This window comes from Lampetra fluviatilis, chromosome 4 (genome assembly GCF_964198595.1).
Source record: "Lampetra fluviatilis chromosome 4, kcLamFluv1.1, whole genome shotgun sequence".
NCBI classification, from domain to species: Eukaryota; Metazoa; Chordata; class Hyperoartia; order Petromyzontiformes; family Petromyzontidae; genus Lampetra; species Lampetra fluviatilis.
The window spans coordinates 12,020,641-12,039,038 of record NC_136278.1 but is presented as its reverse complement, the minus strand read 5'-3'; the positions used below and the strand labels follow the sequence as shown (position 1 = coordinate 12,039,038).

Sequence of the window (18,398 nt, the reverse complement as noted above, 5' to 3'; positions counted from 1 at the left end):
GTCCCGCCTGTGATAGTGCACCTTGGTCTGCCTGCTGTCCCAAAGGCAAAAGATAGCAGGGAAACTTGGTAAAACCGTCTTTGAGACCCATCAGGAATGACACTATTTTTAAGTCTCCGATGACCTCCCAATCGTACTCATCATACCTTAAGGCGTCCAGCAAGGTCTTGATGATGTTGTAATCCTCTTTGAGGTGCACCAAGTGAGCCAGGGGAAAAGATGGGTACTTGTTACCATTATGGAGCAGCACGGCTTTGAGGCTCCTGGATGAGCTGTCAATGAAGAGGCGCCACTCATTCTGGTTACAGGCGATTCCGATTGCTTTGAACAGACTGGTCACATTGTGGCAGAAGCAGAGCCCATCTTGACGGGTGAAGAAGCTCCAAAAAGGTTGGTGACGCTTCCTCTGATTTGCGACTTGCACACTTTCATCCAACAAGTTCCACTGCTTGAGCCTAGACGTCAAAAGCTCGGCATTGGACTTGGTGAGACCAAGATCTCTGATCAAGTCGTTGAGGTCTTTTTGGTTGGGTTAGTATGGGTTCTCTCAGCTCCACCTCTGAAATTGTCATCTGGATCTACAACGTCTTCCTCGCTCTCTGACTTGCTGCTATCTTCTAAAGACGGCTGCTCTCTCTCCGGAGGAGTGGGTACAGGGAGCTCATGGCAGTGTGGCACCGGGGCGATTAGTGAAGGAAGGTCCAGATACGTGATAGCAGGTGCATTCTTGCCAGTCCCACGTTTGGAAGGGTCTACCATGCAGCAGTAGGAGTTGCTTGAGTGGTCAGTGGGATCCTGCCAAATTCTTGGGATAGCGAATTTCATGGCTCTCTTTTCCCCTCTGTACCATTCTACAAAAATACATTTATTTCACCCATGACTAATGTGTAAGAGGTTCTCGCAACATTTTTCATATATGATATATTTTTACAATAACATTGAAAATTGTTAAACATTTTAGAATTAACAACTTTTACAATTAAAAATGTTGTAATAAATTTTATAACATAAAATTCCGAGCAACAATTGCCCATCTTACTTTCCAGAGTTTTTTTGCATTGCTCGCAGGTGAAATGAGGTGCCCAGGGTTTGGCTTTATCCCTGACAGGCATGCCGAAATATGCCTTGTCGGCCTCACACATCTTAGCAGATGCTTCCACAGAGTACTTTTTCGCTCTTGTCTTGATAAATTGGCCGCAGACATAGCAAAATGCGTCTGCCGGATGCTTGCAGCCTCTTGATGCCATCTCAGAAAAATGCAGAAATGTATCCACTTAGGCAGCTGGAACTAAACTGAACTGGTGGGCTTAAGGCCCCTGTATTTATACTATTATTTATATTACTTGAAAGTTCTAGAATGTTCTAGAAGTTACTCAAAGTGTACTCAGCACTGAATCTATCTGGAATGTTCTGGAAAATAGGTAAATTTCAAAATATCACTGTCCTGGTCATAAAAGCAAAGTTTGTGGGGAATAATAGCCATTTTCTGTACTCTTGAGGCATTAGCAATTAGGAAATAACACTTACTACCCAGGAACAAAAAAAATTGTCACAGTGTTATGTATGCATTGTCCTTGAAACTGATTGGCCCACACCAGAGATATCCTCCTTCATGGCCTTGTCTCACCGGTGTTAGGCCAAAGAACGCTCGTGAGTTCAACGCCATGAAGGTGGCTATCTCTGGCCATGATAATGTGGAATTTCCACCACTGTCTCGCTCCTGTTATCAGATGAGCAACTTCACACTCACTTGAGTGGGAAATCGCTTTGACCTTTTCCTGTTCATTTTTCAACATGTTCTGCGTCTGCCCCAAAGAATCGCGATTGCCGCACACATGAGCAAACTAGGTCATGGGTTCCCCCCCCCACCCCCCATTTTCCAAAACAGTGATTACTAATGGCACCAGTGACTATGTTTTTAAAATAATCAGAATCGGAATCTTGATTTAGACTGGAGGGAATCCGATGAGTTTTGAAGATCTTTTGCACAAACGTCCAGACAAGTCATTATTATTTGGTTCTTTCGGTTAAGTCACGTCTAAAGATAAAATAATAAATTAAATTAAATAATAGAATACGACGTTTCGATTGCAACACAAGCAATCATCATCAGGTATAATGAAATAGCGACATAAAATCTAACCAGAAAACTATAGACAGACATATTAGCAGACAGATATTACCAAGATACATAGCGAGAGCAACACAGGTAACAGAGAGGGGTGATCGTCTCTGTGTGGTGGCCTTAAATAGACAGAGGGGGGGGCGGAGGCAGAGAGAGGGAGGGGGGTTAGAGAAAAAATTAGCATATCAATTGGTGCTGCAAGAACGATTACACGGCAAGCAAGCCTGAAAATCAGGAGAAAGACACACTAAAATTAAATAACCTAGTAAAATATCGAAATGTAATGTAATACAACACAGAGGGTCGGTCAACACACAATTAACGCATAGCCTGGTTGATTACGTATTTCAAAGATTGCTAAGTTAGAATTTGAGTGTGAACATTCTAAAGAGGACACAGGCAGAGAAAACAAGTCGCCAGAGAGAGAGAAAAAAGATAAGCTTAAAACTTCCCCGTAGAAGTGGTTCAATCTTAATTTTAGAACTTTCGTGACTGCAGGAATTATTATTACTATTATTATTTAAGGCCACCCCACAGAGACGATCACCCCTCTCTGTTACCTGTGTTGCTCTCGCTATGTATCTTGGTAATATCTGTCTGCTAATATGTCTGTCTATAGTTTTCTGGTTAGATTTTATGTCGCTATTTCATTATACCTGATGATGATTGCTTGTGTTGCAATCGAAACGTCGTATTCTATTATTTAATTTAATTTATTATTTTTTCTTTAGACGTGACTTAACCGAAATAACCAAATAATAATTCCTGCAGTCACGAAAGTTCTAAAATTAAGATTGAACCACTTCTACGGGGAAGTTTTAAGCTTATCTTTTTTCTCTCTCTCTGGCGACTTGTTTTCTCTGCCTGTGTCCTCTTTAGAATGTTCACACTCAAATTCTAACTTAGCAATCTTTGAAATACGTAATTAACCAGGCTATGCGTTAATTGTGTGTTGACCGACCCTCTGTGTTGTATTACATTACATTTCGATATTTTACTAGGTTATTTAATTTTAGTGTGTCTTTCTCCTGATTTTCAGGCTTGCTTGCCGTGTAATCGTTCTTGTAGCACCAATTGATATGCTAATTTTTTCTCTAACCCCCCTCCCTCTCTCTGCCTCCGCCCCCCCCTCTGTCTATTTAAGGCCACCCCACAGAGACGATCACCCCTCTCTGTTACCTGTGTTGCTCTCGCTATGTATCTTGGTAATATCTGTCTGCTAATATGTCTGTCTATAGTTTTCTGGTTAGATTTTATGTCGCTATTTCATTATACCTGATGATGATTGCTTGTGTTGCAATCGAAACGTCGTATTCTATTATTTAATTTAATTTATTATTTTATCTTTAGACGTGACTAAACCGAAAGAACCAAATAATAATTCCTGCAGTCACGAAAGTTCTAAAATTAAGTCCAGACAAGTCGGCTGCCGACGGTCACTCGGGTCCTGGTGATGAATGGAAAGCCATGCAAACACTCTACGTGCGCGTGGTGACTTGTAAATGTGGCCTTGATTGGGAACATTCAGCTGTGAAATGTGATTCCTGTGACTTGTGGGTAATGAAATGGAAGGTGGCGAAGTTTACCCAGCTATGTTATAATGCGCCTCAACCAAGAATGCACGTTTTCTCGAGTGGACGGACATTAGGAAATTAATCAGGGTGTGTGTTTATGATATACACCTCCAAGGCCAATACAAATGGCTGTTTCAGCAAATAAAATACCAAACCGTTAGTTTCTGTGCTTGTTGAAGGAATGTAATGGCGCCTGTTCAAATATATTATGGTACTGCAAATGCATGCATCAAATAACGTGGTTCATCACAATCAATTAACTCTGAGTTATGCATGTTCTTGAGAATGGTTACATTTAGCTTATACATTGAACCACACCACTTAATCTGTATGTCGTTGCAAACCGTAAGTTTGTTTCTCACATGAGCAAAGTGACCTTTTTCTTATTCAGCATAATTGTAGATTGTTTTCCTCTTACGTCTCCTATGAATGACAATGCCCAGATGCTTATAATGAAAGCTCCTTGGCTGGCTTTGTATTATTAGTCTTATTGGAACACCGTGTACAGACCCCAGAACAATTATTTCACGTTAATGTCGTGGGCATTATTCATGTTGAGAATGTGTACATAACCACTGCAATATTGCCATGACTTAACGAGCATCATGATCCTGCTAGAGCTGGGCATCTGCCATCCTTGGCTTTATTTGGAGAAAAAAACTCAACACATTCATCATGACCTTAAAGAACAAGTATATAATTGTCGACGTTTTGAGTAATGACCCTTCTTCATAGCACTGGGGAGGCGAGACAAGAGAATGAGAGTTAATAAGGGTCGGAGACTGCAGTTTACATGATGGGGCCTGATGAGAATTCAATTAAAAAAAGTTTTTGATGACCAGTTTTTAAATCGGCATATTTCTAACGTATGGTAATGTATTCAGGAGCTAAATGCCGATGTCGAGGTCTGCTGGCCACGACGAAAGGGCTTTTGGAGAGAGTTCGTGGCAAGATGTTAACTACCTCGCTTGGTATACAGGAGGTCGTGGGTTCAAGCCCGACCCTGACGCTTTCTGTATATTTGGAGTTTGCGTGTCCTCCCCATGGTCGCGTGGATTTTTCTCCGGGTCCTCCGGTTTTTCCCTCCATGCGTTTAGAGTATTTGGCTGCTATGAATTTCCACACGATAACCCACCACTTCGTCGAGCTATCAATTGTGACCATGTCGCTCCTGAAAAATACATTATAGTTCAATGGGGCTTACCTGGTTAAATATTTTTTTTCTTTTTTTTAGTTATAGTATATTTTGAAATATTAACAGTGTTGGGGAAAAATATTATTCGTTGTGTTTTGACATTTTTGGCACGGGCATGATTATTGCTTCATAATTGCTTTGTTGTTGGAATATATTGAGGTTTTGTCATGTACTGTATTTTATACAAATGTGAAATGACTATTATGACCTCGTAACCAAATTGCATTTTATATATAGATTACCATAATGCTGATGCAGCACCCACACAGTGTAATGGTTCTCGGGCAATCATTTTCACTCTCCTTGTGCCAGTCAGCATTGCTATTTCGATGATAATGTAATATATAATTAGCACCACTGTTATAGTCCAGATTACTACAGTTGTTATAATTTGCCCATTGTTGTCATCATCGTCGAGCATTATCCATCAGCTCGAGCTCGCGATTGAATTTCAAACAAACGTGAGATGACAATTCAATCCAATTATTGTTCATCGTGTGCTGAAGGCTGTTGTTTTTTTTTCATTCGAATGTTGACAGCACGTTGGCGCGAGCAACTCGTCGTCGTAAATTATCAATTTCCTTCTCGCCTTTCAACATTTATTCATTCTCGGTCACCGTCCACGCATTTCTCGCACTCCTCCGTGAGTTGTTCAATGGCAATTATCTTTAAAAAAAAGTTTTTTTAAACGAATAATATTGATCCAAATTTCCAAATCGGGCACGTCGAACAATAATGCATCTCCGAATACTGTATATCCGGCTGCGGTAACCACGGAGACGCGGTGGAGATGCTGTGGTGAATGCGTTTCTCATGTCACCCCCACCGCTCCTCGCCGTGCGTGTGCGCCTCCTCCTTCTCTCTACTCCATGTTGCTCTCATTTGTATTCATATTTTCGTTCTGTCTGCCTCCCCGGCGGCGTGTCCGAACGCCGTCGTCAGTGTCCCGAGTTACGGCTGAACGTGCCTGAATGCTCGTCTGTTTGAATGCACCGCCTGTGACGTCACACTGCCTGTGACGTCACACTGCCTGTGGCGTCACACCGCCTGTGATGTCACACCGCCTGTGGCGTGACACCGCCTGTGACGTCACACCGCCTGTGTCTGTGGCGTCACACCGCCGCCCTTTGCAGAAATACCGCGTTGGTGGGGGGTTATTTTTGGAGGAGCGTAACAATTCACCCCCCCCCCCACCCCCTGGCTTGTCGAAGATTTGATAAATTGTCGCGATTGTGTGTCACGGCTCAAGTTATAAAACGGGTTGTTATTTTTCGTTTTTGTTAACGCTGTGGCGAATGTAGTGGCCGCTAGTGGCTGTGGGAGTCACTTCAACCCATCGCAATATACAACAAAAACCTCAGCGATTCTCACGCGCACGATTGCATATGCGCGCGTCGCGGAACTTAAAGATCAATGTTAAAACAATCGATCAAATCGGTGCATCGTTCCGTCCCTAGAGTGAAAAATAAATCTCGAGCAATTCTCCCTGCTTCTGATCTCGCTTCCCTTCTACGTCTCGACCACCTTCCTCCGCAGCCGCCCCCATCTCCATTCCTCTCCACGGCTTCCAATCAATCTCCGAATCCATTCGACAACTTCCCATTGCCTCGTCCTTCCTCCCTCTGCCCCGCAGGCTCTGAACGATGTAAGGTGAACGCAACTCGTCGTCTGCGGCCGTGCGCGAGGTTTAGCATCGCGAGCCTCCCACCCGGATTTTAATCGAGAGAGGCGACGGTGGGGAAGGAGGTGGTGGTGGTCAGGAGGCAGCGCCGCTGTTGTTCGAGCGACAGCCGTGGCGCTGGAGGGATCCACGCTGCCGTGAAGAGGAGGAGGAGGCCTGCGATGTCGCGGAGGGCCGCCGGGCGCGGCCGGCCTGACAAGCCCGAGGCCGTGATCCACTCGCTGCAGACCGCCAACGAGGAGCTGAGGGCCAAGCTGACCGACATCCAGATCGAGCTGCAGCAGGAGCGCAGCAAGGTGAGCCCGCACCTCTCTCACGGGAAGAGGAATAATCTCACGATGCCGGAGGCGGTGGCCTGGGGGGGGGGGGGGGGACCTCCTCCTCAATTGATGATTTGTTTTTGATGTAGCGCCCAACGCACTGAGACGTCTCAGGGCACTTTACATCACTTCTCATCTCACACATTTGAAAGAGCACCCCCCCCTCCCCCGTGGCAGCTGTCCCTGTGGGCACAAGGTGACTCAGAACCTGCCCTGCAATCGGGCTCTAGTCTGTCAGTAGGTGGGGGATGATCGCTATGTAATCATCTCTTCTGAGTATGTATGCATGCATGTTGACCTTATTTCGCACCGTACGTAGCCAACCGTGGTAATTGGAGGCGCGATAAGCATTGTCTTGAGTGGTGTATTGTTGTCGTCATGCAACTCACAAACTTTTGTTTTAACATCTCATATTTCGATTTAAAGCTTTCGTGACTGCAGGGATTCATCTTCTTGGTTCTTTCGGTAAAGTCACGTAGAAGGGAAATAATAAAATAATAATAAAACATAATAAAATAATTCTCACGACGTTTCGGCCACAACGCAAGCAGCCGAAACGTCGTGAGAATTATTTTATTATGTTTTATTTTTATTATTTTATTATTTCCCTTCTACGTGATTTTACCGAAAGAACCAAGACGATTAACATCTCATGTTTACAGAACATTAAGTGAGCAACCACAAACGTCGATTTTCGCGATCACAGTCGCAATTTGCTCTTGGAAAACGTCTGCATTTCCCAATCTGTACGGATTTCCAAATGGCCATGCCTCGAAACTGTGCGATACACATGTGATGCAACAGCGTGCGATGACAATCCGTATTAATTTCACTGTCCGAAAAATAACGAACTTGCCATTGTTAGTTTAAGTTGCCTGAACTTAATATAATTGACTGATTGGCTTAGTGGTCATTGTGCCCTTCACCGTGCATGTAGGCGTGCGCGTTTGAAAGCTGACGAGTGGATGCTAAGGATGTTGAGGCGTGATTGTTCAGTGTGGGATAGACAAATGTCTGCCAATGTCAATTGCCACATCTCATATCTGCACGGATGTTGTAAACGGAAAACGGCACCTACTTATCTTTGCCCACACTTGGTTTTTGAAAATGTCACAAACGGTATTTGGATATCAAATCGGCAATCACTGTGGTTCCATGAAATAATTTGTCTCGAGTTTATTGCATGAAAAAAAATAATCGCATTGTTGTACTGCACCCTTGTGAAATGTAATCCTATATTGTTAGTATATTGTCTAAAAGTATATAGATTTTTTCTTGGTTCCATAAGTATTTTTTTAAATTTGTGTGGTATAATATTACTCATCTGGGAGGAGTGTTTGTACTGAAGGCTCCTGTGCACAGTGCAACTCGCTATGCAGTCAGTGTAACACACAGGATAGGGATCTGTGTGCATGAGGGTTGGTGATGTGGACTCTTGCAGGATTGTGAGGAGCAATGTGGAAAGTGTTGGGCACAACATTGGCCCGTCGATAATTTTCTGAGTCTTAATGAAAAAAATAAAAATCCACGTAGAGATCACATGCACACTCGCACACCGTGTGGAGAATGCGTAGATCCAGACAGTATGCGGTTTAACGTATTAGTGTCATGTTGTGACCCATAGGACAGCCTTGTGTTATCACATATGCCATGGACTGAAGCGTCTATGCAATACTATTTTGCTCATGTCAACCCTACAATTTGAATTAATTCTGCGAGATTTAAAAGAAATACCTCAACAGAAACCAGACGACAGCTGTAGCTGCTCGGCCTTCATCTTAGCTACTGAAGTCTCCTCGTGAGGTGCACGAGTATCAACCTTGTTGAATATTTAAACTCTTGTTTTTACTATTTTTATCTTACCAGGTAAGGCCCACTTGAGCTATATAAGCATTTTTTTTTTATTGACCGGACTACATATTATAGCTCAATGAAGTGGCTTATCATGTGGAAATGTATAGCAGTCAAATATTCTAAACATGTGTTTCTAAATGTGGAGGGAAAAACCAGAGGACCCGGAGAAAAATCCACGCGAACACGAGGAGAACATGCAAAGTCCAAATATGCAGGCATCACGGTCAGTATCGAACCCACGACCTCCTGTAAACCAGGCGAGGTAGTTAACATCTCGCTGTGAACTCTCCTGAAACCCTCTCGTTGTCGCCAGCAGACCTCAACATTGGCATTTAGCTCCTGAATACATTGCCATACGTTAGAATAGAATATGCCACTATTCATATGCCGATTTAAAAACTGATCATCACATTTTTTATTGAATTCTCAAAAGGCCCCATCATGTAAACTGCAGTTTCCAACAATTATTAACTCTTGTTATGCCTCTGGCCTTTCTAGTGCTATGAAGAAGGGTCATTGCTCAAAACGTCGACAATTATATACATGTTCTTTAAGGTCATAATGAATGTGTTGAGTTTTTTTTCTCCAAATAAAGCCAAGGATGGCAGATGGACACACCTTGCCCAGCTCTAGCAGGATCATGATGCTCATTAAGTCACGGCAATATTGCAGTGGTTATGTACACATTCTCAACATGAATAATGCCCACGACATTAACGTGAAAGAACTATTCTGGGATCTGTACACGGTGTTCCAATAAGACTAATAATACAAATCCAGCCAAGGAGCGCTCATTATAAGCATCCGGGCATCGTCATTCATAGGAGATGTGAGAAGAAAACAATCAAAGAAATTCAGCTAAGAAAGGGTTACTTGGCTCATGCGACAGACACACTAAAATCCACGCGAACACTAGGAGAACACGCCAACTCCAAATATGCAGGCATCAGGGTCGGAATCGAACCCACGACCTCCTGCATACCGGGCGAGGTAGCTAACATCTCGCTATCGTGGAACCTTCGCTCTGTTGCGTGCAGCTGTGCTCTCACCAATCACAGTTTGTGTTCATATCCTGGCCTGGGGGTCGACTTGGCCCTTGGACTCTGTGGTTATCGGCGATACGAGTGACACTCTTGCAACTGCACCGCTTTGTGCAACTTCAAAAGGGGCTTCCCATTGGGAGACTGGTCCCTGACAAGAGAACGTGAAGTTCCCCACCACTGGCTCAACACAACCCAGGGACGTGAGTGCTGTTCTGCATTTGAACCTACAGGCTATGACTAAATACAAGAACACTGTTCCAGCCTATATGGGAACGTTTAAATATTCTCCGTACACATACCTTTAGTCAACCCACTGCTGGATGAAGGCCTCTAGACCCTTCAAGGGGTCATGGAGGTTGTTTAAACAAATTTCACCACGCTGGCCAGTGCAGATTAGTGTAGACCAGTGTGGGTGGGGAGCATGGCATTGGAGCATAGTGCAATACAACATCTGTTTTGCTGCATTGCCATCTGCTCACAATGTAGCCCTTAAGCATCCGGTCACACCTGTTTTTTTTATGCATGGCATTTGCCCATCCAAGGGCTATCCAGGCTCAAATCTGCTGAGCTTCCAATATCTGATGAGATCGGGCGTGGTGTTCTGGGTAATTTGGTCATAGTATTTAACGCTGTACATGTTTTAATTTAAAGCTTTCGTGACTGCAGGGATTCATATTATTGGTTCTTTCGGTTAAGACACGTAGAAGGGACATAATAAAATAATATAAATATAAAACAATACAAATTCTCACGACGTTTTTGACTGCAACACAAGCAATCATAATCAGGTGTGAGAATTTATATTTATAATATTTATATTATTTTATTATTTCCCTTCTACGTGACTTTACCAAAAGAACCAAGAATATGCTGTACATGGTAATATTTCTCATTGATCAGTATGGGAATTATATCTTGGTGTATTAATTACTCACTCAGGATTTATTTGTATTAGCATATGCATTATTATTGGGCTTTTCGGTAAAGTCACGTAGATAGGTTTGGATTGTAAAGTCCACGTACAAAAAGCCTTTAATAGGCACAAACCAATGTCAGGTAATGTTCAATGATGGTTACTAAAATTTGGGGAATAAAACATATATATTGTGAATAATGCATCAACGTTAACAAAGAGCAATGGAACGAATGTGAGTATAGCAGTTCTGGCGGTTGTCGGAGATTAAAAACGATGCTTAATGACTTAACGAGCCTATTCCAAACACACGCTCTATCTCTCCACCGTCTTTGGATCTACACGAACATTAAAGTTTGCACTTACCCTACATCCCCTCGCATATCGGTAGTGACACAAATTTCATGCACCTCACATTTTTCAATTGCCTGCGTTGAAAACGCGTCAGTAATGTACCCTACCAGGCTCAATTAAGTGACTGCTAATATCTATGCAATGTAAATCTCACACGAATGTTAATGTTCGCCCTTGATGAATACAAGAGGGAGAACTGGGATGCTTTTATTTAATCGTTTTACGTGATTAGTGCCTCGGACGGAATCACCCAGAATGCAACCAAATCTCATCAGATCTCAGAAGCTCAGCAGGATTTTGAGCCTGGCCAATACTTGAATCTGTGACCATCTTGAGCAAGAGACATGCGTCTCATCGGCACGGATGGCGGGGCTGCAGCATCCATTGTCATGCACTCCTCCTGCCGTCAACTCGCCACTGCCCGTCGTGGTGAAGTATGATTTAAAAATAGTTTCACGGCCTGCAAGGCTTGGGGAGGACCTCATCCAGCAGTGGATTTACAATAACAAAAACGGGGCTGTGCATGTGCACGTGTGTGAACGCAGCGACTCGCCAACATCCGATTAGCACGGTTGGCTACGTACGGTGCGAAAGAAGCTCAACGTACATATGCAATGGGTTTCTCTACCACTGCCGGTAAGTGTGGCCCATTTACGGCACTACACGTACGTACAGCGAGTCGAGAGAAGAGACCCTTAGCAAGTGGGAACCGTGGCCCGGTCACATTTGTTTACAAGCAACAGCAGCACTCGACGAGGCGGAGTGGTGGACACTCACGGCGGCTGTTGTCGTCACCGACACGCGCTGGAGAGCCGCACTGACCTCGTCTCTCCCGGCCGTGGAAGTCCGCGACGCGGCTTCTCTCGCGGGCAGTGGCGGCGTGGCACCTCGGCTCCTCTCCCTCGATTGCTCTCAGCCGCTACCGTGACTGGCACCGACTCCTCCGTCGTGCTTCGCTCGCAGGAGCGAGAGCCTCGCGCCGTCCGTTTAGCGCGGCTGGCTACGTACGGTGCGAAAGAAGCTCAACATACACACATACTAGAAATACTGCTGCCAGTTGAATACAAACAAAAACAAAGTTCCCCCCATGTAGCCTTAACAGACTTTTGGGTCAGGTGCTGTTAGCGAGCAGCACCTATGAAGGCCGTAATGGTACGAATGGGTGGGTGGCCAGCACCACGCCCGGCCACCTTTGTCTCCCTAGTGGCCAAGTTTACACACTGCACCAGGTACTCGTTTGTGGCTGAGTCGACCTAGAGAAGGCCCCATACCGGTTCAGATATTCGTCACCGATGTAGGCCGTGAGCGGGTGAGCGGGTATCGTACTCGTAGGGCAGCGTGCTAACCGCGACACTACCGCTCCCCATAACAAATTGCATTCTAATTTTGGTGGAGGCTTGAGGAGACCTTCATCCAACAGTGGAGATCATGGCTGGTAATAATAATTATAATTTAGTCACCTAATCTTCAAACAAAAGGTTATTTCACTCTGTGTATCAGCAATTCAGTGATCCTGTCCTCAAATTTCAAATTCCTCATCCCCAGTCTGTTCTCATATTGTTGACTATGCATTGCACGAGTCTCCACTGGACAGGCAATATAATATGCACACAGCCTAATTATATTAAATACAGTCGCTAATAAGGCTTGATAGGTTTAGCATCATAGCAAATGCAATGCAGCATATTCCAATGGGCATTTGCTTCTGTTTGTCTTGTTATTTTAAATGAACAAAACACGTTACTCTGGCACAAATACAAAACCCTTGGTTATGAAAGCAGTTTCCAAATTGCTGGCACGGTGCCATTGGCGTGTCTCGGGATTCGTTAAACATGAGAACACACGGTATTTTGTTCGGCAATACACATTTTAAAATGTTGGGTTTAGTTCGCCCAGGGAATTGTACTTTATCTAGGGGGTTGGTTCCATCGAGTGAATTGAAAATGATTACATGGTACAGTAGTATTATTACTATTAGATTGCACAATGAGGTTGTGTTTATTCTTCGGGATGGCTTGCGTCATTCAGTCGATCAATGTTTGTTACGTGGAAAGTCCCGTGCTGCCGGTTACCCAGCTCTCGCTTGCAAGGGAGGATCTATTGGGGCCTGAGGACAGAACAAGAAGAACAATGACATCGGAGTGATCCGTACAGAGAAACCGGCGACATCGAAACAGAACGCGCCGGAGGTACAGGAAAAAAATAAATGCATAAAAATCAAACATGGAAAATATTAACGATATAAACGGGAATATTGCACCAAAAACAGGCGTATTGACATAAGGGGGTGGGACGATGCAAGGACTGATCACTTGAAACGACTTAAGGGCTTTTTACACTTGGGGGACAATTGAGTTTTGCCATACCGTACACTTATTGCGACATTTCTAGGCGAAGGTCAGGTTCAACAGAATTTGGATCTAACATTCCGTGAAGAATTGCGCTGTCTGCGGTTCCCATCTACGATATAGTCAATGTTGAATCGATTCCCGTTGGCCAAAATGTAAAAATGTTCAGTCACATCAACTCTTATTACAATAACTGATCACAGGCGTGCAGGGTATATACCACGTAGAGGAAGATTGATGTCTCTACTGACGCTAATGCCCCTGCCAGAGCACTCAGCCTATGCCACAGAGACCCTGGATTTGAATCAAGGCCTGTACAAATTTGTAATACAAGTTGGATGTCCATAGCGTCTGCATTTTAGTGCATGTTGGACATCTTTCACACCGTATGTAGCCAAGCGGTGCTAATCGGAGGTGCGGGGCAAAGCACACCAAACGTAAACACGAAAAAGCAGTTCTAAAGAGGTGAGTTTTCAATCGAGAAAATAGACTGTAGCCAGTCAGGGATGCTCACGCTTGGAGCAGGGGGCGCCTCAGGACACCTGACGCATGAATGGCGCCGTGAAACGTAACACTTTGGGATTTTGATGGTAAAGTTCGTAAGTCTCGAGGACGTCACGGCGAGGTAAGATGGGATCTGGGCATAAATAAGTTTAATACGTTATAGCGAATGTCCGTAAAACGCATATCAACACACTGTACACACACTGTAATAGTGTGACAACAACAGCAGCCGCTATTGGACACTAATTGGCGGCGATGTCACCTCAGCACTTGTGCCAGGCTAGGTGCACTTTGAGGCCACGTGAAGTGTCGAAGGCTCGTTGGCAGGAGGTCATGGGACCGACCCAGGTGGCATGGGGTGACTGAGATTACTGGCAGATGCGCACCACCTGTGCTCCCTTGGGTGAGATGCATCATGGGACTAACAAAAATGGATACATAAGTTTTTTCAGTGAGCAAAGATACTTTTTTTTTTATAATTCTACAACTAACGTCGGTGCAATTTTGGTAAAAATAAATATTAATTCTAGCACGATGTGCAAACGACAGACTATTGCCACCAACAGGACCAGTATCATGTCCTATTCAACGTGCAATTTTGGTAAAACAAATTTTAAAGCCTCATTTACAGTTTGTTTTTTAAACCTTACCATCTGCTACTCGAGGCCATCAAAAATTGCACAGGAAATAGGACATCACCTGTTGGTGCAATACTCAGTCACTTAGAAATCGTTCTATAATTGATGTTAATCAGAAATTATTGTCGTTGTGGTAAGCGTGGCCAATGCAGTAAGATGACAGAATGATTTTAATCCCTGGATTTCCTCATCCACGTATGATGCTCTCAACTTCAGTGTGGGTCACTGTACAAGGTCTGTGTTTTTTCACTTAAATTGTCCTCGCAAAATTCTGAGGGCCAAAATAAAAATGCCATACTTACGAGATGTGTGGCATGTGGCAAACCTAGATTTGAAGCTTTCGTGACTGCAAGGATTCATACTCTTAGGTTTTTTCGGTAAAGTCACGTAGGTAAAAAAATAAAATGAAAATTAATAAAAGTAATAATAGAAATAAAATAAAATAATAAATCACGACTTTTCGGAGGCAACACAAGTCTCTGTCATCAGGTGGGACTGTCACAGCTAGATTTACTGTATCAGTATCAGTAAATCTAGCTGTGACGGTCCCACCTGATGACGGAGACTTATTAATTTTAATTGTATTTTTTTACCTACGTGACTTTACCAAAAAAAAACCTAAGAGTATGTGGCAAACCACTCATCACGTGGCGTTAATGGGAATGGAGGCCTCTGGGAGTGATTTGAGAAGCAATCCAGTGGTTTAATCTACCTGGGCCTTGCTACCTGGACACGATGCTGTGCAGGTTAAACGAGTTTTAGAAGGACGGCTTCTCTGTCTATGGCATGATTTTAATAGCACAATTTGGGATAATATTGGTAATCTAATGTAAAAAAAAACATTGTCAAATATCTAAAAATGCATGTCGTGTGGTTCTATAGATATTTTTTTTTGTCGCAACGACCAGAAATCCTGGTGAGGTTTTTGAAACAAAAACTGTACAAGACTTTTAAAAGCCCTTCAAAAGTCCCATCACATAGAAATAAGTACCTTGGAATCAAAGAAGCGGTGTAATACAATCTGTAAAGAACGTTGTAAAATAAAACATTATCTGTGCATTTTACTAGAACATGTCTATTTGATATTAAACTGACAAGAGTAAATTCAGCCCAGGGTATTTTGCTGCTCTGCATGAATGAATTATTTTATTGGCAGAAATAAATGCTTCGGTGGTGCATGACCAAGCAGAGCCCAACAGGTTATAAAACCAGGTCCAGCAAGTGCATTGGGCAGTTAAATCCATCACCCCAATGCAGGACCTGCCAAAATAGATGATATTATCATGACCTCTGAAGTGGGTCTGTCTGTCCTTGAGGTGACGGGTGCCATTAGAAGAGGCATGCAGTATATTGCATTTCCTATTCTGCAGGAATTCTATCATCTAAAGCCTGGCGTTAATGCTTTGTGTTTAGTATCCGCGAACACCAAAGACTCCTTGGCGATGCGTGTCGACACAAAATTGGGATTATTTTGTTGAACATTTGGGCCAAGAGGCTCAACGTTCATTGCTTAAACTGAGAAGCTGTGGAAATCTGAACGTACGAGCTGCTTGTGAGGAAGGTTATCGATGCAGAGGTCAATCCTCTGGGACCCACGGAGGGAAGAGCTCACGGTGTTCTCTGCTAGTTCATCAGGCAATCTCCACAACCAACACTTTGCTGGTGAGGCGAGGACTGGACACCCCTGTAGATGAGCTCTACGACCTTGGGATGTGTCCAGCCTGAATAATGAGCATCTCAGTGGCGTAGTGGTCAGTGTGCATCACAGTTGCAGCTTCCAGATTCCAGAGGGGCAGTGCTGTGATTGGAACAGCTGCCTTGTCACTTTTCTTTGTCCCACAATGCCACCTGCTGTAAATGCAATGTTAATGTGACGCCATTTTGAACAGTAAGCTACTGTTTGGTGAGTGGTGTCCCGTCTCGAATCCAAAAGTGGGAACTCTCTTCAGAAATTAGAGGTGGCTCCCGTACACCAGCCGAGGTGGTTAACATCTCGCCACCACAGTCACCCGCTGCGAGGTCTCGCGCAGAGTGCAGGGGGGGCCTCCCTCGAGCAGCGGGGAAGACCACGACGAGGTCGTCGCACGGTCTCCTCTTGCCACAGCCGCAGGAGTTGCAGCTCACTGCTCCTGTGAAGCACTGCCACGTGGCGCAGGATGTGGACCCTGAGCACTTGCTGCCCACTTGGGTGCGAAGTCGGTGCAGGGATTATCCCACGCGGTCCACCCGGCGGTTACTGCCCTGAGGGGGTGAGGGGGTGGGGGGTGTTCGCTCGCCTCGACGCCCACGCTGATGATCTCAGCAACAAGGAGTCCAAGTCGGTCCCACCGCATCGCCTCGTGTGTTGGGTCGCAGGTGCGCTGCTAAGTGCGGAGCGGTGGCGCGGCGGTTAGCGGTCTGCGCTACGGCCCCCTGTGGACCGAGATCGAAACTCGCTCACGGCCAACACCGGCGATGATTATATTATTTGAAGTGCTCCTGGGCCTCTCCTAGGTCGGTTCAGCCTCGAATGAGTACCTGCTACGATGTGCGAACATTGCCAATAGAGAAATAAAAAGCGGCCACCCACCCTCTTCGTGTGTCGTGCCGGCCTTCATAGGTGCTCACTAACAGCACCTGCCCCAGCAGTTTGTTGCAGGCTATAACGGGGATCTTTGTCTTGCTGTTGAGTGCCTGTGTTGTTGTGACGAACGAACGAATGAATATTAACACTCGTAATAAGATGTTTTAAATAGCGATTGGTTTAACGAACCAAATTTGTTTCCATTTGTAAATGTTCTGCCTTTGGCTCATTAAAAGGCTTCCTCACATTTCGTCGAAATACCATTACAAGTGAGATATTTCCATTCCATAAATTGCATTATCAAGGTGCAACATAAAAAAACCCGCATGTGCACTTACCGTGCACGGACGGCGCTCTTAGCTGCTGTGGATGTGAATCGGCTGGAGCCCTCCCAGGGAGCCAATTCCGCTCCCTGCGACTGACTCTGCCGCTACCCCAGCAGCTCTCCCACCAGTGGCGGAGCCAGGATTTTCAGGTGGGGGGGGGGGGACAACCCCTCCAGCAATGAAAAATGATAGAGGAGTTGTTAGTAAGTAAGGAGTTGTTAGTAAGTAAGGACTTGTCCCTTGCCTTTTATTCGACGCGTGTGCGGCGATGGCGCAGCCATCGATCGAGGGTCGAATTCGAACCGTGTTGTGTGATCGGCATCGCGCTCGCTGAAGGTGATTGCCTTCAGGGAAGTCGTGTGCTGTATACGCAACTGCGCACAATTCTGTGAGTCACTTATAACTGCTTTGCCGTCACTTATTGTCAATTATGGACTCGGTCTATTGTCCTATCAACTCATAGAGTCCTTGGAACATAATTACGTGCTACACAGTGGCAGTGGGGGTCGCAACATGCAGATCTATTACTAATAAACCCCAATGATCCGATCGAAATTATGGATTTCTATTGGATCATTGGGAGGGCACGTGCCACCCCCCACTGGCGGCTCTGCCAGTGAGACTCCCACGGCCCTTGACAAGGCCCGGCAAGCGCCTCGAAGTGAATGCGGTGATATCTCGATATGCGTATATATATAGAATACGAATATTTATACTGCTGGAGGAATCCGATGAGCTGCAAAGCTCTTGTTCACAGATGTTCAGTCGGGGCGGGTAAGAATGTTACAACAAACGATACAAAAACACGATAGTAGTGCACAGTCCAAGAAAGGTAAACAAATCACCAAAAAACATACAAATAAAACTGAACATAGAATATGAGCCACATAGTGTGGATACTGAAGTGTGATGTTGTCTTAAGGCTGCCACGTGACTTGGCGTGATCCACTGCCAGTTAGA

At 44.6% G+C, this 18,398-nt stretch overlaps 1 protein-coding gene across 13 annotated transcripts in view; it reads left to right on the top strand.

The window, feature by feature from the left end:
- The window catches only part of LOC144931570 (janus kinase and microtubule-interacting protein 3-like), a 264,070-nt gene that overhangs the window by 19,506 nt on the left and 226,166 nt on the right, over positions 1 to 18,398 (top strand). For all 13 annotated transcript variants that reach the window (XM_078855561.1, XM_078855558.1, XM_078855556.1 and 10 more), the window contains exon 2: positions 6,528 to 6,871. In XM_078855561.1, the coding sequence (XP_078711687.1) occupies positions 6,737 to 6,871 (135 nt within the window). In that variant the 5' untranslated portion in view covers positions 6,528 to 6,736. The remainder of the gene's footprint in view (positions 1 to 6,527; positions 6,872 to 18,398) is intronic.